The sequence below is a fragment of the Malaclemys terrapin genome, chromosome 4 (genome assembly GCF_027887155.1).
Source record: "Malaclemys terrapin pileata isolate rMalTer1 chromosome 4, rMalTer1.hap1, whole genome shotgun sequence".
Taxonomy (NCBI): domain Eukaryota; kingdom Metazoa; phylum Chordata; order Testudines; family Emydidae; genus Malaclemys; species Malaclemys terrapin.
Window position 1 is genome coordinate 38,841,630 of NC_071508.1, and position 21,093 is coordinate 38,862,722.

The 21,093-nt window shown below is 46.5% G+C and overlaps 1 protein-coding gene across 5 annotated transcripts in view; it reads right to left on the bottom strand.

The window, feature by feature from the left end:
- Positions 1-6,313: 6,313 nt before the first annotated feature.
- The window catches only part of PIDD1 (p53-induced death domain protein 1), a 44,048-nt gene continuing 29,268 nt past the window's right edge, over positions 6,314-21,093 (bottom strand). The window contains exons 16-18 of one of the 5 annotated variants that reach the window (XR_008444945.1): positions 20,092-20,564; positions 19,360-19,416; positions 6,811-6,899 (exon numbers count right to left, since the gene is read on the bottom strand). Coding sequence is in view for 3 of the 5 variants with exons in the window: in XM_054028694.1 (XP_053884669.1) it covers positions 20,327-20,564 (238 nt within the window). In the remaining 2 variants the exon portion in view is untranslated. Of the gene's footprint in view, positions 6,900-19,359; positions 19,417-19,462; positions 20,565-21,093 lie in introns of those variants that run through there. The other 4 variants (XR_008444946.1, XM_054028696.1, XM_054028695.1 and 1 more) reach the window with 4 other exon arrangements.

Below are 21,093 nucleotides of genomic sequence, written 5' to 3' on the forward strand. Positions count from 1 at the left end.
GGGCTGCAGTCATGAGAAAACCCCTAGTTACCACCTGAACTGGAACTAACAAGAACTGTACCAGAGGAAAGGATTGGGCTTAGACTAAGAAGGAGTCTAGTCTGTGAAAGAAGCTTATTGGAACATCTATGAGGGTGAGATTTACCTGTATTCAGTTTCTTAACTGTATTAGGTTTAGACTTGCATGTTTTGTTTTATTTTGCTTGGTAACTTACTTTGTTTTGGTTTCAGAGTGGTAGCCATGTTAGTCTGTATCAGCAAAAAGAACGAGGAGTACTTGTGGCACCTTAGAGACTAACAAATTTGCCACAAGTACTCCTCATTCTTTTTACTTTGTTCTGTCTGTTATTACTTGGAACCACTTAAATCCTACTTTTTTATACTTAATAAAATTACTTTTGTTTATTAATTAACCCAAAGTAAGTAATTAATACCTAGGGGAGCAAACAGCTGTGCATATCTCTCTCTCAGTGTTATAGAGGGTGGACAATTTATGAGTTTGCCCTCTATAAGCTTTACACAGAGTACAACAGATTTATTTGGGGTTTGGATCCCATTGGGAACTGGGTGTCTGGGTGCTGGAGATAGGTAACCTGCTGCGTGGTTTTCAGTTAAAGCCTGCAGCTTTGGGGGCGTGGTTCAGACCTGGGTCTGTGTTGCAGCAAACTAGTGTGTCTGGCTCAACAAGGCAGGGTTCTGGTGTCCCAAGCCATCAGGGAAAATGGGCTCAGAGGTAATTTCAGCATATCAGGTGACAGTCCCAAGGGGGTCTCTGTGACCGAAGCCATCACAAATAGGTCTGGATAACTTGCATCCAAGAGTTTTAAAAGAGCTGGCTGAGGAGCTTGCTGGACTGTAAATGTTGATTTTCAGTAAGTCTTGGAACACTGAGGAAGTTCCAGAAGAATGGAGGAAAGCTAATGTTCTGTTCTATTCATTTGCTCTGAAGCATCGGGCACTGGCCACTGTCAGAAGAAAGGATACTGGGTTAGATGGAGCATTGTTCTGACCAAGTATGACCAGGGTTATGTTCTTAATGTTTTACCAATATTTTAAAAAAAGGGAAAATGGGATGACCCGGGTAATTATAGGTCTGCCATTCGGACATCAATCCTGGGCAAGATAGTGGAGCAGATGATAACAAGACTCAATTAATAAAGAATTAAAGGAGGATAATTTAATTAATAATCAACATGGGTTTATGAAAAACAGATTCTGTCAAATTAACTTGATATCTTTTTCTATGGGATTACAAGTTTGGTTGATAAAGCTAATAGTGCTAATGTAATATACTTAGACTTCCATAAGGCATTTTACTTGGTACTACATGACATGTTGATTAAAAAAAAAAAAGCTAGAATATAAAATTAACATGGCACATATTAAATGGAGTAAAATTTGGCTAACTGACCGATTTCAAAATGTAATTGTTAACTGGGTAATCATCATTGAGATGGTATGTTTCTAGTAGGGTCCCATAGAAATCTGTTCTTGGTCCTATAACATTTTTACCAATGAGCTGGAAGAAGACAAAATCATCACTGATAAAGTTTGCAGAGGACACAAAAATTGGGGGAATGGTAAATAATGAGGAGGCTGGTCACTAATTCAGAGCAATCTGGATCACTTGATAACCTGGGCACAAGCAAACAATATGCATTTTAATATGACTAAATGTAAATGTCTACATCTAGGAATAAAGAATATCAGCCATACTTACAAGATGGGGGACTCTATCCTGGGAAGCAGTGACTCTGAAAAAAATCTGGGGGTTGTGGTGGATAATCAGCTGAACACGAGCTCCCAGTGCGACTCTGGGGTGAAAAGGGCTAACATGATCCTGGGATGCATAAATAGGGGAATCTCGAATAGGAGTAAAGCAGCTATTTTCTCTCTATATTTGGCACTGGCGTAACCACTACTGGAACACAGTGTCCTGTTCTGGGGTCCACAATTCAAGAAGGATGTTGAAAATTGGAGAGAGTTCCGAGAAGAGCCGCAAGAAAAAGATTAGAAAAACTGCCTTATAAATGATAGACTTAAGGAGCTCAATCTATTTAGCTTAACAAAGAGAAAGTTAAGGGGTGATTTGATTACAGTCTGTAAGTAACTACATGGGGAACAAATATTTAATAAAGGGCTCTTTTGTCTAGCAGAGAAAGGTATCGCACGATTCAATGACTGGAAATTGAAGCTAGACAAACTCAGACTAGATACAAGACAAATTTTTAATGGTAGGTGTAATTACCCAATGGAACAATTTATCAAGGATAGTGGTGGATCGCTGACCATTTTGTATCAGAATTGGGTGTTTCTCTAAAAAGACAGGAATTATTTTGGGGAACTTCTATGGCCTGCAGTATACAGGCCTGACTAGATGGTCGCGATGTTCTCTGCTGGCATTGGAATCTACGAATCTAGCACCATTATAGCTATCAGTGACAGAGTAGGAGGTTATCCTTAGATGAACAATGATACCAGAGACATTTTTTGGTGAGTGCATTTAATGCTCTTGGAACTGAAGTTGAGCAGCTCAATCATAGGTGCCAACTTCCCCGCTTTCCGGTGGGTGCTCAACCCCTGCTCTGCCCCCAGCCCCACCCCCACTGCACCTCTTTCCCCTCTTCCCACCCCTTTCCCCAAGTCCCCGCCCCAACTCCCCCTTCCTGCCAATATTCCAACTCCTTTCCCAAATCCTCACCCCAGCCCCGCCTCCTCCCCTGATCACGCCACATTCCCGCTCCTTCCCCTCCCTCCCAGAGCATGCTAATGCTGCCAAACAGCTGTTTGGCAGTGGCTGGGTGGGAAACGCTGGGAGGTAGGTGGAGGAGTGGGGACATGGTGCACTCGGGGGGGGAAGGAAGAGGTGGGGCGGAGGAGGAGGGGAGCTTGGCTGCCGGTGGGTGCAGGGCACCCACTAATTTTTCCCTGTGGGTGCGCCAGCCCAGAGCACCCACGGAGTCAGCGTCTATGAGCTCAATCCAATACCAGAACGAGGTTGACCCAAAGTCCTGGGGACAGTGAAGGTGGCTTCATGCCACCATTGAATCACCTGAATTGGCTGAAGGCCACTTTAGTTTTTGGCAGCCCTCTTAGCATTATTCATGATTTCACGTCAATGATGCCTTCCATCCTATACTCCCATTTCATTGAGTAGAAGTTATTGGATGCCTGGTGACAGTCCCAATGAATACAATAGTTTATATAGAACCTCACTAGATGGCATTGTTGCGCTAGCAAAATAAAAGCTCTTCAGCAAGTGATATCAGCCTTCAGCCAATGCGATGAGAGCTGGTCAACAGTTTGCGAGAGGAGCAGTTTGTAGAAAGCTTTGCTGCTCCAAAAATGAGCTTTTTGGTAAAACTAAAATTATTTGTGGAAAAATTTCAAGTCCTAGGGGAAAAATATCCCCCGCATGGGAATTTCTAAATAGAAATTTTTGTTTCAACTGTGACAAAGTTCCTCCTCTACCTTGGTGTGTCCTGCGCTTATTGGCGGATTTTCTCGCCTCACAGATTCACCATGTGGGTCGGGAAACAGCCCAGAGACCTTCCCCTCTGGTAGAAGCCACAGTCCAGGTCAATTCCTCCTGTCTGATCAGGAGTTGGGAGGAACCCGGGCCCGCCCTCTACTCCGGGTTCCAGTCCAGGGCCTTGTGGACTATAGCTGTCTAGAGTGCCTCTTGATACAGCTGCGCGACAGCTACAACTCCTGGGCTACTTCCCCATAGCCTCCTCCCAACACCTTCTTCATCCTCAGCACAGGACCTTTCTCCTGGTGTTTGATAATGCTTGTACTCTTCAGGGTATGTCTACATTACGAAATTAGGTCGAATTTATAGAAGCTGGTTTTATAGAAATAGGTTTTATACAGTCAATTGTGTGTGTCTCCACATAAAATGCTCTAAGTGTATTAAGTCGGTGGACCGCGTCCACAGTACCAAGACTAGCGTCGACTTCCGGAGCGTTGCACTGTGGATAGCTATCCCACAGTTCCCGCAGTCTCCGCTGCTCATTGGAATTCTGGGTTGAGATCCCAATGCCTGAATGATGCAAAAACAGTGTCGCGGGGGGGTCTGGGTACATGTCGTCAGGCCCCTCCCCCTCCATCAGAGCAACGGCAGACAATTGATTCGCGCCTTTTTACCTGGGTTACCTGTGCAGACAACATACCACGGCAAGCATGGAGCCCGCTCAGCTCAGCGTCACCATATGTCATCTGGTGCCGGCAGATGTAGTACTGCATTGCTACACAGCAGCAGCTAATTGCCTTTTGGCAGTAGACGGTGCAGTATGACTGGTAGCCGTCATCGGCTATCTGGGTGCTGGCAGACGTGGAGCTGCATTGCTACACAGCAGCAGCTCCTTACCTTTTGGCAGTAGATGGTGTATTACGATTGATATCCGTCATAGTCATATTCCTCAGCGAGTTCAATCAGAGGTAACCTGGGCAGACATGTTTTGTCTCCTGGAGACCCTATTGAACCGTCTTGACGATGATGGCTAGCAGTCGAAGTACATCATTTTCTGCCAAGCACCCAGAAGATGCCGATGGCTATAAGTCATGCTACACCGTCTGCTGCCAGCTTAAGATGTAAAAAATAGATGGACCAGATTTGTTCTTTATTCATTTGCTTCCCCCTCCCTCTGTGAAATCAACAGCCTGCTAAACCCAGGGTTTTGAGTTCAATCTTTGGGGGGGCCATTCTGTGTGACAGTTGTTTGTGTTTCTCCCTGATGCACAGCCACCTTTGTTGATTTTAATTCCCTGTACCTGTAAGCCATGTCGTCACTCGCCCCTCCCTCCGTCAGAGAATAGTTTCGCGCCTTTTTTCAGCCCAGACGCCATAGCACTGGGATCATGGAGCCCGCTCAGATCACCGCGGCAATTATGAGCACTATGAACACCATGCACAGTGTCCTGGAGTATATGCAGAGCCAGGACCTGCCAAAGCAAAACCAGGCGAGGAGGCGATTGCAGCGAGGCGAAGAGAGTGATGAGGAAATTGACATGGACATAGACCTCTCACAAAGTACAGCCCCAGCAATGTGCAAATCATGGTGTTACTGGGGCAGGTTCATGCCATGGAATGCCGATTCTGGGCCCGGAAAACAAGCACAGACTGGTGGGACCGCATCGTGTTGCAGATGTGGGACGATTCCCAGTGGCTGCGAAATTTTCGCATGCGTAAGGGCACTTTCATGGAACTTTGTGACTTGCTTTCCCCTGCCCTGAAGCGCCAGAATACCAGGATGAGAGCAGCCCTCACAGTTGAGAAGCGAGTGGCAATAGCACTGTGGAAGCTTGCAACGCCAGACAGCTACCGGTCAGTTGGGAATCAATTTGGAGTGGGCAAATCTACTGTGGGGACTGCTGTGATCCAAGTTGCCAGGACAATCAAAGACCTGGTGATATCAAGGGTAGTGACTCTGGGAAACGTGCAGGCCATAGTGGATGGCTTTGCTGCACTGGGATTCCCAAACTGTGGTGGGGCGATAGATGGAACCCATATCCCTATCTTGTCACCGGAGCACCAAGTACATAAACCGCAAGGGGTACTTTTCAATGCTGCTGCAAGCCCTGGTGGATCACAAGGGACGTTTCACCAACATCAATGTGGGATGGCCGGGAAAGGTACATGATGCTCGTGTCTTCAGGCTCTCTGGTCTGTTTCAAAAGCTGGAGGAAGGGACTTTCTTCCCAGACCAGAAAATAACCGTCGGGGATGTTGAAATGCCTATTGTTATCCTTGGGGACCCAACCTACCCCTTAATGCCATGGCTCATGAAGCTGTACACAGGCAGCCTGGACAGTAGTCAGGACCTGTTCAACTATAGGCTGAGCAAGTGCCGAATGGTGGTGGAATGTGCATTTGGACGTTTAAAAGTGCGCTGGTGCAGCTTACTGACTCGGATAGACCTCAGCGAAACCAATATCTCCATTGTTATTGCTGCTTGCTGTGCGCTCCACAATATCTGTGAGAGTAAGAGGGAGACATTAATGGCGGGGTGGGAGGTTGAGGCAAATCGCCTGGCTGCTGATTACGCGCAGCCAGACACCAGGGCAGTTAGAAGAGTACAGCAGGGTGCGGTGCGCATCAGAGAAGCTTTGAAAACGAGTTTTGTGACAGGCCAGGCTATGGTGTGAAACTTCTGTTTGTTTCTCCTTGATGAACCCTTCCCCTGACCCCCTGGTTCACTCTACTTCCCTGTAAACTAACCACTCCATCCTCCCCTCCCCGCTTCGAGCACCGCTTGCAGAGGCAATAAAGTCATTGTTACTTCACATTCATGCATTCTTTATTAATTCATCACACAACTAGGGGGATAACTGCCAAGGTAGCCCGGGAGGGGTGGGGGAGGAGGGTAGGACAAGGACACACTGCAGTTTAAAACTTTAACTCTTATTGAAGGCCAGCCTTCTGATGCTCGGGCAATCATCTGGGGTGGAGTGACTGGGTGGCTGGAGGCCTCCCCACCGCGTTCTTGGACGTCTGGGTGAAGACGCTATGGAACTTGGGGAGGAGGGCTGTTGGTTACACAGGGGCTGTAGCGGCGGTCTCTGCTCCTGCTGTCTTTCCTGCAGCTCAACCATACGCTGGAGCATATCAGTTTGATGCTCCAGCAGCCGGAGCATCGACTCTTGCCTTCTGTCAGCAAGCTGACAACACCTATCCTCTTCAGCCCGCCACTTGCTCTCTTCAGCCCGCGATTCAGCCTGCCACCTCTCCTCTCATTCATATTGTGCTTTTTTGCACTCTGACATTGACTGCCTCCATGCATTCTGCTGTGCTCGGTCAGCGTGGGAGGACATCTGGAGCTCCGAGAACGTATCATCCCGAGTCTGCCATTTTCTCCTTCTAATCTTCACTAGCCTCTGTGAAGGAGAAACATTTGCAGCTGGTGGAGGAGAAGGGAGAGGTGGTTAAAAAAAAGACACATTTTAGAGAACAATGGGTACACTCTTTCACGTTAAATTTTGCTGTTCACATTACACAGCACATGTGCTATCGTTACAAGGTCGCATTTTTCCTCTTATATTGAGGGCCTGCCGGTTTGGTGTGAGAGATCACTCACACAGTGCCAGGCAACAGATTTTGGCTTGCAGGCAGCCATGGTAAGCCACAGTCTTTTGGCTTTTTTAACCTTCTTAACACATTGGGTTGGCCATTTAAAATGGGTTTGCAATGTAAAAGGAGGGGCTGCGGTTTCCTGGTTAACATGCAGCACAAACCCAATTCTCTGGGATGATCTACCCCCCCACACACACATACACACCCAATTCTCTGGGATGATCACTTCACCCCTCCCCCCTACCGTGTGGCTAACAGTGGGGAACATTTCTGTTCAGCCGAGCAGGAACGGGCACCTCTGAATGTCCCCTTAATAAAATCACCTCATTTCAATCAGGTGACCGTGAATTATATCACTCTCCTGAGGATAATAAAGAGAGATAAGGAATGGATGTTGTCTGCATGCCAGCTGTGACGGGTTGGATCACAGAAACCCCCTTGGAAGCTGCCACCCAATGTACCAAGACTACTCCTGTTCCTGTTTTCCCTGCCAGCTCAGGACTCCAGCACCCTGTCTTGCTGAGCCAGACACTCCAGTCTGCTTCAACACAGACCCAGGGTCTGAATCACTTGCCCCAAAGCTGCAAGTTTATCTGTGAGCTGTTTTCAGAAGTGTGCTTGTCTTTAACACTCAGATGCCCAACCCCCAATGGGATCTAAACCCAGATAAATCCGTTTTACAAAGCTGCATAAGCTTTATGCAGGGCAAACTCATAAAAATTGTTCGCCCTCTATAACACTGATAGAGAGAGATGCACAGTTGTTTGCTCTCCCAGGTATTAATACATACTCTGAGTAAATTACTAAATAAAAAGTGATTTTATTAAATACAGAAAATAGGATTTAAGTGGTTCCAAGTAGTAACAGACAGAACAAAGTAAGTCACCAAGCAAAATAAAATAAAATGCGCAAATCTATGCCTAATCAAACTGAATACAGATAATCTCACCTAGGGTTATCATATTTCAGCAAGCAAAAAAAAGGACGAGAGGAGCCCCACCCACTTCTCGCCCCCCTCAGAACCCCCAACCCTCCCCCCCACTCCTTGTCCCCTGACTGCCTCCTCCTAGGACCCCTGCCCCTAACTGCCCCCCAGGACTCCACCCCCCACCTAAGCCTCCCTGCCTCTTGTCCCCTGACTGCCCCCTCCTGAGACCCTCCCCCCATCCTAACTGGCCCCCTAGGACCCTACCCCCTACTTGTACCCTGACTGCTCCAACCCTTATCCACACCTGCACCCCCAGACAGACCCCTGGGACTCCCACGCCCCATCCAACCACTCCCCACCCCGACAGCCCCCCCCCAGAACTCCCGACCCATCTAAACCCCTCTGCTCCCTGTCCCATTGACTGCTCAGATCCCTCTCCCCACTCCTGCCCCCTGACAGCCCCCTCCAGAACTCCCAACCCCCCCCTCGCTCCTTGTCCCCTGACTGCCCCCTCCTGGGACCCCTGCTCCTAACTACCCTCCAGAACCCCACCCCCTACCTAAGCCTCCCTGTTCCTTATCCCCTAACTGCCCCTCCCTAACTGCCCCCCAGGACCCTACCCCCTACCTGTACCCTGACTGCCCAAAACCTTATCCACCCCCCCCAGAAAGCCACCCCCAAACTCCCGACCCCCCCGTCTCTTGACTGCCCCCTCCAGAACCTCCCTGCCCCTTCTCCAACCCCCTGGCTCCCTTGTTGTTGGGCTTTGGTTCGCCTAAGGTCTCTGTGAGCTTGCTCAGGAACTGCCTGAGCCATACTCCCGGCACGCTGGGGAGTGGGGGAGGAGCTCCAGACTGCCGGAGGCGAATGCAGGGAGGGAGGGAGGGAGCTCTGCTGCAGAGGGGAGGAGGGACTCTCTCTGGCTGTCAGAGCCCCATGTAAGTGGCACCATCCGGCTGCCCTGTTAACCACGCGCGCTCTGCATGGGGGGGGGGGGGGGGAGTCTGGACATTAACAAATTCCCCCCCCGGACGCTATTTTTAGTTCAAAAATCCGGACATGTCCGGGGGAATCCGGACGAATGGTACCCCTAATCTCACCCTCAAAGATGTTTCAGTAAGTTTTTTCTCAGACTGGACAACTTCCAGGCCTGGGCACAATTCTTTCCCCTGGTACAGCTCTTGTTGCAGCTTAGGTGTTAGCTAGGGGATTCTTTATGATGGCTCCCCTCTCTCCTTTGTTCTGTTCCACCCCTTTATATATCTTTTGCATAAGGTGGGAACCCTTTGTCCCTCTGGGTTTCTACCTCCCCTCAATGGAAAAGCACCAGGTTAAAGATGAATTCCAGTTCAGGTGACATGATCACATGTCACTGCAAGATTTCATTGCCCACTTGCCAGCACACACATATACAGGAAGACTCACAGGTAAACACAGCCATCTGCGGATAATGGTCCTTGTTAATGGGAGTCATCAAGATTCCAAACCATCATTAATGGCCCACACTTTACATAATTACTATAGGCCCTCAGAGTTACATTTTATATTTCTAGTTTTAGATACAAGAGTGGTACATTTATACAAAGCAGATGATCATACTAAGTAGATTTTAAGCTTTGTAATGATACCTTAGAAGAGAACTTTTGCATGAAGCATATCCCAGTTACGTTATATTCATTTATTTCCGTATTTTTCTAAAACTATCCCAGTAACATTATATTCACTTATTATCATGTTTTTATAAAACCATATAGACTGCACAATGTCACACCAGCAAACACCGGGACCATTCGCTGCCATGCTTTGTTATACAATGATTCCAGACTACGTGCTACTGGCCTGGCATGGTAAAGTGTCCTACCATGGCGGACGGGATAAGGCAGCCCTCCCCAGAAACCTTTTGCAAAGGCTTTGGGAGTACATGAAGGAGAGCTTTCTGGAGATGTCCCTGGAGGTTTTCGCTCCATCCCCATACACGTTAACAGACTTTTCCAGTAGCTGTACTGGCCGCGATTGCCAGAGCAATTTAATCATTAATCACACTTGCTTTTAAACCATGTGTAATATTTACAAAGGTACACTCACCAGAGGTCCCTTGTGTGCCCTCAGGATCTGGGAGCACGCCTTGGGTGAGTTCGGGGGTTACTGGTTCCAGATCCAGGGTGATAAACATATCCGGGCTGTTGGGGAAACTGGTTTCTCCGCTTCCTTGCTGTGAGCTATCTTCATTGTCTTCATCATCATCTTCCTCGTACCCCGAACCCGCTTCCCTGTTGCATGATTCTCCATTGATGGAGTCAAAGCTCACGGTTGGGGTAGTGGTGGCTCCACTCCCTAGCATAGCATGCGGCTCTGCGTAGAAGCGGCATGTTTGCGGCTCTGCCCCAAACCTTCCGTTTGCCTCTCTGGCTTTGTGGTAGGCTTGCCTTAGCTCCTTAATTCTCATGCGGCACTGCTGTGTGTCCCTGTTATGGCCTCTGTCCTTCATGGCCTTTGAGACTTTTTCTAATATTTTGCCATTTCGTTTACTGCTACGGAGTTCAGCTAGCACTGATTCATCTCCCCATATGGTGAGCAGATCCCGTACCTCCCATTCTGTCCATGATGGAGCTCTTTTGTGATCCTGGGACTCCATCATGGTTACCTGTGCTGATGAGCTCTGCGTGGTCACCTGTGCTCTCCACACTGGGCAAACAGGAAATGAAATTCAAAAGTTCACGGGGCTTTTCCTGTCTACCCGGTCAGTGCATCTGAGTTGAGAGTGCTGTCCAGAGCGGTCACAATGAAGCACTGTGGGATAGCTCCCGGAGGCCAATAACGTCGAATTCCATCCACACTACCTCAAATCCAACCCGCAAAGGCCAATTTTAGCGCCAATCCCCTCGTCGGAGGTGGAGTAAAGAAACCGGTTTAAAGGGCCCTTTAAGTCGAAAAGAAGGGCTTCGTTGGGTGGACGTGTCCAGGCTTAATTCGATTTAATGCTGCTAAATTCGACCTAAACTCGTAGTGTAGACCAGGCCTCAGTCTTCCAACAATATGTCTTCTCACTCTCAGCTCCTCGTGCCTCTTGCTCCCAGCTCCTCGCATGCACACCACAAACTGAAGTGAGGTCCTTTTTAAACTCAGGTGCCCTGATTAGCTAGCCTGTCCTAATTGATTCTAGCAGTTTCTTAATTGGCTCCAGGTGTCTTAATTATCCTGCTTGTCTTAATTGGTTCTAGCAGGTTCCTGATTACTCTATTACAGCCCCTGCTGTGGTCATTCGGGGAACAGAAAACTACTCATCCAGTGACCAGTATATTTGCCCTCTACCAGACTCCTGTACCCCACTGGTCTGGGTCTGTCAGACAACTTATTGTTTTGGGTTTTAGAAGTTGAAAATTTTCCTTTTCTTGTTTCAGGGATTTCCTCCCTTTCTCCCCTTTGTACACCCCAATTTTCTCCACTGGAAAGAGGTGGAGAAAGGTTAAAAGAGTGTCAGAAAAGGGGTGAATAAAACTCAGCAAAAATCCCAAACCTAAATATTCTGTTTTTAAATTTCCTGTGTATAACCATTTTTTCCTACAGGAAAAAGAGGTGGGTTGTTTCACGAGCTCTCAGTGCAGCCTCGATTACACAAACCTTGCTTTTTGGAAGCAGAGCTATGGTCCCCAATTTGAAGCTGCAGACTTCAAAGAGGTGATGCTCGGTAACTAATCAGGGAGGCTCAAGGACCCACATGTTCCTGATGCTCTTCCCAAGCTCAGATGTACCATAGCAGCACCCCAGACTCCGCTGGTCCCAGTCATGTGAATTTTCTGGGTGGTGGATAATCACAGACGTACTGTATGCAGTTTGTATATGGAACACTGCACACTTGCTCTGCGCTAGTCATCTGCAGCAGAGCACTTTACAAAAGGCCAGATGATGCTGACGATCACGTTAGAGCACAGGAGTTAAAAGTGCATTGCCAATACATAATTCTAACTGGAGCTGGCTGTCGTATTTCCGTTCAGAAGGTGGGGAGGGAGTTAAGTGAGTTAAATAGCTTTTATGAAAAATGGTTCAAGGAAAGCTTGTGTGTTTTCAAAAATTGACCTCAAATTATACAATTTTAATTTTGTTTGTTTCTAAACAAACAAAACATTTTTGTAGGATTCCCTTCCTTCCCCCGCAATTCTCTCTTTTTTTCCTTTGTCCTCTCCTTTATCAGTGGAAAAATAAATTGGGAGGTGGAGGGAGATGGGGATCAGAATTTTTCACTTAGATTAGAATCAAAATGATTTTTTTTTTGTTTGAAAACAAACAAAAAAATTTCAAAAAGAATAAAAAGTTTTCATTTCATGCAATAGTTTTCCTGGAGAACATTTACTATTTTTCGAGCAGTCTCACTTGTAATGGCTTTTGTCATTTTAAGGGATTTGCTATAGCAGTGGTTCTCAAAGTTCTGCATTGGTGACTCGTTTCATGCAGCAAGCTTCTGAGTATGACCTCCCACCCCCCATAAATTAAAAAAACAACACTTAAAAAAAATATTTAACATTATAAATGCTGGAGGCAAAGCGAGATTTGAGGGTGGAGGCTGACAGCTCGCAACCCCCACGTAACAACTCATGACCTAATAGTCCCCCAATATGGTTCAGTTCTTATAGGGGATGATTTCATTAGCGTTAACTCAGGCTCTTGCTTGAAGATTACTTCTAACTCCACCTCCCATCTACACACACAGCCTCTCACCTGAATTTTGTGGTGATTTAAACCTGGAAAGGCTGGCATGTGGGGGGAGGGTCTTGGTTCATTAGACCTCAGGTTCTGTTTTCCCTCAAGCTAGCAACCAATCTGTTTTGCAGGCTGTCACTTGAGTGCCAATAATCCTCCAGTGCCCTTCATATGATTCCCGTGTGCCCAATACGACAGACACGTTCTCCCACAATTCACTGGGAAAGTATCATAGGAACAGCTCAGCTCACTGCAGCACAAAAAACATGGGATGTAACTCCGAAAGTCCTAGCAACACACAGGGGTGAGTGCAGCACCAAGGATGACACAAATAACTCAGGTTGTGGGGATGGGAGACAGAACGAACCACACATGACAGATGTTAATCACGGTGGTTAGTGCATGACCGGAAGGTGCTCAGATACTACAGGGAAAAGGTGGTATAAGAACCTAAATAGAATATATTTACAATCAGCGTACACAAGGAGGAGTTGGGTGTAACATTGTTTCAGCAGGGTTTACTCACCACAACTCAGCCCGGTCTATACTGACTGCTAAGAGGGATTTAGCATCATGCAGGTTACCACAACTCATCAAAATCATGTTCTAACACTACCTAATTTTCCTCGTGAAGACAAGCCCATTACAGGGATGGGGACTGAATAATACTTAATAGGGTTCCTGAAACATGTGCCAGCCTTTGGGCTGTAATGCAGACCAGGAACATAGTCAAAGCACAGCTCACTCACCTCTACAAGACAAAGACATGTCGTAACCAGATCCCACAATGCAACTGTTTGTCTATAGCAGCGGTCTCCAAAGTGGGGTGCGTGCGCAAGAAGATCCTTCGGGATGTGCAGCAGGAGGAGCGCCGCCGGAGCAGCGCCGCCTTTCTCCCCCCTCCCCCCTTTCGACAGTTCGGTCAGGAGTCCGAGCGGCTTTTTTTTTCCCCCTCCCTCAGCAGTTCGGCTACATTTGGACTACATTTCTGCAGTGCTGACAATTTATTGCCACATCATGTAGTATATTTAGATTCAAACCCCATAAAGGAAATACCTGAGAAAGGAACACAGCTTCTAAGAATACAATTCTACTTGATAGTACAAAATGGTGAATTTCAGAAGTAAACTATTCATCATAAATCTGTTCTGTTGTCCTTTTGTTAATGATATGGTTAAAACAAAAGCTAGTATGTCCTAATTTTGACACCCTCACTCATGTTGCTTATCACCTTACTCTAAGAACAGCCCCATTGCAACCAGTGATGCTACAAAACATAAGAGCTGAGTAAGGGGATCAGTATCTAATCCTCAATAAACATCAGTACAATAAATTTATCTAATTAATTTTAATCAAAATTGAATATAAAACTAAGAAATTACAAAAAGCCACCATAAATTCTTAAGATTTTTCTTTTTTTTTTTTTAAAACTAAAAACAAGAGGATCCTTTGGGGTGCGTGGCAGGAGGAGCGCCGCAGGACCAGCGCCGGTCCCCCTCGACAGTTTGGCCGGGAGTCCGAGCACCTTCCCCCCCCTCCCCTTGGCAGTTCGGCCGGGAGTCCAAGTGGCTTTTTTTTTTTGTTTGTTTGCTTCAACAGTTCAACCGGGAGCAGGAAGTGCGTGCTCAAAATTTTTTACTGATGGGGTGCGCGATCAAAAAAGTTTGGAGACCACTGGTCTCTAGCACAGACGGCCTTAGCGTGCCTTCTCTAGAACAGGCTTGTGAGCTAGACTTGGGTAAGTCCTTACGTGATTAGCTGCTATATATACTGCAGCCCATGCTGAGTTGTTACCCATCATGTACTTACAAGATACAACGTGATTAAAGTTTCTTTTATTACAAATTAGGGCAACATGCCCAAGTGCATCACTCCAAAGCTGGAGCAAAGAACAGTAACTCCCCAGACCAGACAGAAATGACACACAACATATTACAAAACTAACAGGAAGAATAGGTTAGTCATTTTGTGCAGTAACTGCAGTTCTTCAAGTTGTCTCCCTCAGTGGGTGCTTCACTTGAAGTGTGCTTGCGGCTCTCGAGCCCTTGATCGGAGAGTTTCAGTTAACAGTGTCCATTCAGCCCAAGCATGCGCCCTATGCCTCCTCATACTGGATACTGAGGCTATACAGGGGTGTGCGAGTGAACTGCCGTCGATTCCTTCTCCACCCAGACATCACCTAAAGAACAGTCCGAAGAAGAGGGAAAGGGGCAGGAGAGGTGGGTAGTGGAGCACCCATAGAGAATGACATCTCAAAGAACCACAATTACCGCACAAAGTGAGTGACCTCTTCTTTGAGGAGTGTCCTTATGGGTGCTCCACTCCAGGTGACTTCCAAGCAATCTCGCCAGATGGAGGAGGGAGTCCCCCTAGCCCAGTATCCTGTCTTATGAAAGTGGCCAATGCCAGGTGCTTCAGAGGGAATGAACTGAACAGGGCAATTATCCAGTGATCCATCCCTTGTCATCCACTCCCAGCCTCTGGCAATCAGAGGCTAGGGATGCCCCAGAGCATGGGGTTGCATCCCTGACCATCTTGGCTAATAACCATTGATGGACCTTTCCTCCAAGAACTTGCCTAGTTCTTTTTTGAATCCCATTATAGTTTTGGCCTTCACAACATTCCCTGGCAACGAGTTCCAGAGGTTCTTGGGGCATTGTGTGAAGAAATACTTCCTTTAGTTTGTTTTAAACCTACTTCCTATTAATTTCTTGGGGTAACCCCTGGTTCTTGTGTTATGTGAAGGGATAAACAACACTTCCTTATTCACTTTCTCCACATCAGTCATGATTGTATAGACCTCTATTATATCCCTCTTAGTTTCCCCTTTTCTTAGCTGAAAAGTCCCAGTCTTTTTTAATCTCTCCTCATACGGAAGCTGTTCCATACCCCTAATAATTTTTGTTGCCATTCTCTGTACCTTTTCCAATTCTAATATATCAGTTTTGAGATGGGGTGACCAGAACTGCACACAGTATTCAAGGTGTGGGTGAACCATTTGTTAGCTTTTTTGACTGCTGCTGCACATTGAGTGGATGTTTTCAGAGACCTATCCACAATGACTCCAAGATTTCTTTTCTGAGTGGTAACAGCTAAATTAGATCTCATCATTTTGTATGAGTAGTTGGGATTGTGTTTTCCAATGTGCATTACTTGGCAGATGAAATTCAATGTTGATAAATGCAAATTTGTTGCCCAGTCACCCAGTTTTGTGAGATCCCTTTGTAACTCTTTGCAGTCTGCTTTGGACTTAACTATCTTGAGTAATTTTGTATTGTAGGCAAAATTTGCCACCTCGCTGCTTGCCACTTTTTCCAAATCATTTATGAATATGTTGAATAGCACTGGTCCTAGTACAGATTCCTGGGAGTGGCATGCAAGGTTGGTTCCACCACCCTTGATAATGAGCTCAATCTTCCCTATGCCTGTCAGAAAATGGGTTCCTGAAGGAATATGCTAGAACTCTGAACAGAAATAGAAGAAACTGACTGGAAGTCTCCTTCATCCTCCTCCATCTCATCCAGAGGAGGAGTACCTGCACAAAACGGTGGAGAGTCCTGCAGTGCCAGAGGATGGTAGTCCAGAGATCAGGGTCTCTGTACTGGGAGATGCTTGGTACCCATAAGGAGTGGAGACTCCAGTTCTTCTGTTATCAAGAGGTCTTTATTATATCTGAACTCTTGTGCTATCGAATAGGGAATCACTACTAATGCAGTAGCTATGGCCATGGTTGCTGAAGCCAACAGTACTGCTGATGGTGGGCATTCCAAAGTAGACGTGGATGGTATCTGAGCTGCCCCTTGCTCAGTGCCGAGGGTGCTGCATGCATGGGTCCCAAAGGCTGGGCTGACTTCAATGGTGCCAGTCCCAAGTGTCTATTCTTGTTCTCCTTGCTGTAGAAGGTACCGAGTCCCTAACACAGCAGTGTCTCTCCTTCGTGCTCCGGGACTTTTCCTCGAGTACTCGCAGTGCTGCAGAGTCCTTCGACTTAATGGTATCAAGTAAAGAGGTTGAGGCTTCAGAGACCATAGATCTCACCAGGGACATGGACTTTCTTAGAGCTGGCTCCTTGAGGAGAGAGTCCATGCTCCTCTTTTTGAAAGCCTTCCCTGAAGCTTCCAAAGTCTTCCCTTTCTTAGGGGAAGCCTGTGCTGGTAGAAGAGGTAGAAGCAGTGCCAGACCTGTCCGGAGACAGATGTATGTTGGTGGGGGAGGGGGTGACTCCTGACCTGACTCAGAAGCTAGCTGAAGGGAGCGCTCCATCATTAACAGTCTGAGTTTCATCTTTCTGGTTTTCCGTGCCCTGCATTCGAGGGCCAGGCAGAAGTTGTATTTCTGGGAGACGTGGAGGGCCAGGCAGAAGTTGTATTTCTGGGAGACGTGGGATTCTCCCAAGCAATGGACACCCTTAGAGCGGCCGTCACTCACAGGGATAGCCTCTCAGCAGGAGAGGCAAGATTTGAAAGTGAAGTTTTGGAACAGCCTTCTGAGGGAAACAGTGGGGGCGAAGGACCTCTCTGGCTTTAAGATTAAGCTTGATAAGTTTATGGAGGGGATGGTTTGATGGGATGAAGTGATTTTAGTCAATAGATCAATAACGTGCCATGGCTGGTAATTAGTAACAATGGTCAATGATGGGATATTAAAAGTTACTACAGAGAACTTTTTCCAGAGGGTCTGGCTAGAGAATCTTGCCCGCATGCTCGGGGTTCAGCTGATCGCCATATTTGGGGTTGGGAAGGAATTTTCCTCCAGGGTAGATTGGCAGAGGCCCTGGAGGTTTTTCGCCTTCCTCCGCAGCATGGGGCAGGGGTCGCTTGCTGGAGGATTCTCAGCGATTTGAAGTCTTTAAATCATGATTTGGGGACTTCAACAGCTGAGTCAAGGGAGAGAATAATTCCAGGAGTGGGTGGGTCAGCTTTTGTGGCCCGCATCATGCGGGAGGTCAGACTAGATGATCATAATGGTCCCTTCTGACCTTAGAGTCTATGAGTTTATGAAACCTGGCAAGCCAGCTATGCCCTGCCAGGAAAAAATAAGTCTCCCCAAAGGGTAAGAAAGGAGTAAAACAATCCTCTATTGACTATCTATAACTATGCTAACAACTAACTAACTAGATAAACTATCTTAATCACTACAGAAATATTAGAAGAGCCAAGGCACACTCAAGGTGGGCACACCAGGCTCCCTCTCAGGGCAAGGCGATTGAGAAGGAACTGAGGGCAGTTCACCTCCTTTCCCTCTCCCCTTCCACATAGCCTCAGTTTCTGGCATGAGGAAGCATAGGGCGCATGCACGGGCCGAACGGACACTGCTAACTTAATCTCCAATCAAGGGCTCAGGAGGCACATGTGCACCTGAAGTGACGCACGCACAGGGACACTACTCGAAGAAGAAATAAGTTTTAAAGCAGCACTGTAAACCTGAACTTAGATAATGAGAACTTGCAGGCAGTGTTGTCTAGCAGATAGTGCCCAGCCTAGTACCCTGATACCTGGGTTCTATTCCCATGTCTCCCACTGTCCAGCTGTGAGACCTTGGGCAAATCACTTCCTCTCTCTATGCCTGTTTCCTCTCCCGCTTCTTATCTGTGTAGATTGTAAGCTCTTCTTATGAGTTTGTACAGTGATTGATCTCAGTTGGGGCCTAAGTGCTACTTAATACAAATAACACCAAACAATAACCAAATTCCAATTTCTATAGAATAAAGTAGCATTGACTATATCACATCAAGCCACTGGTCTACCTAGCCCACCATCCTGTCTCTGACACTGGCTAGTATCAGCTGCTTCAGAAAAAGATACAAGAAACCCAAGTGGACAATTATGGACTAACTTTACCATAGGGGAAGTTTCCTAAAAAAAATTTCCTTCAAAAAAAGATCAAGGGTTTTTCTGCTTCCTTGTTAATATTTATAAGTCTTCTCAGCAAATCAAACTGACTCTGAGGTGGAATCAGTGAAAGTGATGATGCACAAAGTAAAGAGGCTAAAAACCTACCCCCAGAGAAATCAGTGGTTTTTGCTAACTTCTTCCAGCTGCAATGGTCATAGTAGGTATAAAAATTTTAGATAGAACTGTGATTTTTCAAGTTGACGGTATCCCTTCAAGTATTGCTCCCGGGATTCAGTATATGTCATTCAAGTCGATCTCCTAAGGAGTACCCTTAATAAAAGAGGGATTCCAGTGGCTTTTGGGGGAGTCCATGGAAAGACTCCTATTGTCTTCAGTTCAGGCCCATTATGAGATGGATTGGAGACCTGGGGAAGTCAATAGAGAATTCTCATTTGCAGGATACTCAGATTAAGAAGGTTAAAGGTGAGGTCAGCACCATTCCATCCAGATCCCACAATGCTCTGCTCTGTCCTGCAGCTGACCTGATCAGCTCTTAAAATGCCACATGAATATTGTGCTTTTCATCCCATAGTGCTTTGAAACCTATACACAGGAGTGAGTGCTGTGACCTCTGAGCTGAGCTTCACCTGCTGCTCAGTACTGCAGAGTCCCACCACACAAACAGTGTAAGAGAGGAAGTGAAGAATACAGTATCCACTTGAAACTGCTGGGAAACTTTAAAGAGGCAACTTGAATCCAAATTGGCATTTGGCCAGGACAGTGGGTTCAACCTCCTAATTTATTGCAGAAAGTAAAATGGAACCTACGGTCAAGAGCTGCCAGGTTTTAGGTCTCGTCCAAAAGACCTCCAGCCCCACAGAGCCCTAGAGTTGGGAAAAAAAAAAAAAAATAACTGAGGCTTTTAAAAAATAATAATTGCAAAATGGTTTTTGAACAAAACAAGAAGTTGGAAAAACTGGAAATTTCTACCAATGAAAAAAACAAACAAAAACTACCCAAACACCAAAATTCCCCTCCCTCCCCCAAAAAACAATTCTTTTCCAGGGTTTGGTTGTTTGTGGAAGGAAAAAGACAAAAATGTTTTCACAGGAAATGAAGCGGAAATGAAAATGTTGCTAAATTTCCCACTCTAAAGACTGTGAAGTGCTCAGATATTATGGTAATGGAGACCATATTGGTACCTAAAATAGAGAGCTGGAGGTCCCCATCTGGAGGTCATCCAACTACTGACCCAACCTTTGCTTGGAGATCTGGGAGGATCACAGCACAAGCTAGTATAGTGGAATTCCCTCATTAAGTTTTACATCAAACACCAGAACACAAATGAATCTGTCCCTACAGAAATGCTGAAGGAAGAGATGTGGTGAGGAATGTTCAGGTCCCAAATCATTAGCAGAACGTAGGTTTAGGTGTAAGTTATATATATCTATATCTATTACAGCAACGTTATTAAAAGCAGTGTTCTCCATTATTTAACTTCTCTGAATTTCTCCACGTCCCTAACACCTAAAGCCAGAGGGCCTGAACGCAGGACTCACCAGCCTTTCCCATACACTGGGAAGTTGGCACGTATGGACTTAACAGAAGTCACCAGCATACCCTTCGCAGAGCACAGTGGATTAGTAGTGGATGATCATAATCCAGATGGTGTCCCCCAGCTTGCATGGCAGATGGTGGTATGTGGATCAGTTGGGAGTTCCCCATGCAGCCATGCCACCTTGTGCACAGGGGAGGGGTCACCACAGTAAGAAGCAGAGTTCCTTCTGCTGGCTGCTACACCATGGCTATTGCAGAGTCTTCAGCGCTGCTCTCCTGGTCCAGGCCCACCCGGCGGATGGACGCCCTGTATTTCTGCCTTCCCAGCTCAATGACAGTTTCAATCTCATCTGCAATGTCCTGGCGGCCACTCTCCTTCATAGCTGTGATCAACTTCTCCACGCAGTTTTGGTCCTCAGAGTTTTGCTGGGCCCAGGAGAAGAGCATGTTCAGGATCTGACTATCCAGGTCCTCCCTGAGGAGAGCAAGAAGCACAGAAATAACAAACCCACCATCCCTCACGGCATTTACTTGAGCTTGTGACCGGGTCCAGACCCCAGAAAGTACCATCATGCCACAGTAAGATGACTCAGTAGGACTATCTTCTCACTACCCAACCCTTAGTTTTCGGCTGAAAACCAAACTATTTTGATTTGACAATGCTGTCTCAATCTCCCATTCTTGTCAACAGTCTCAACTCCTTGGATGCACCAGAGTCTCCCTTCTTAAGAGAGATGGGGCAGTACATCATGGGAGTCCCTAACCATGGTGCATGATGGGAGATATAATCCTACCTGGGAGACCTGCCCACAGAGATAGGGCATAGGAGGCACCCAAACTACAACTCCCATGAGACACTATAGGAGCATTTCCAAACAGACATATTTCAGTTTTCAGACAAAATATTTTAGGTTTTTGATATTAAAAAAAAAAAAAAAGAGTCACGTGTTTTGTTTGTTTTAAAGTCAAAACCCTAATTTTTCCATCAGCCCTAGTGGAGATAC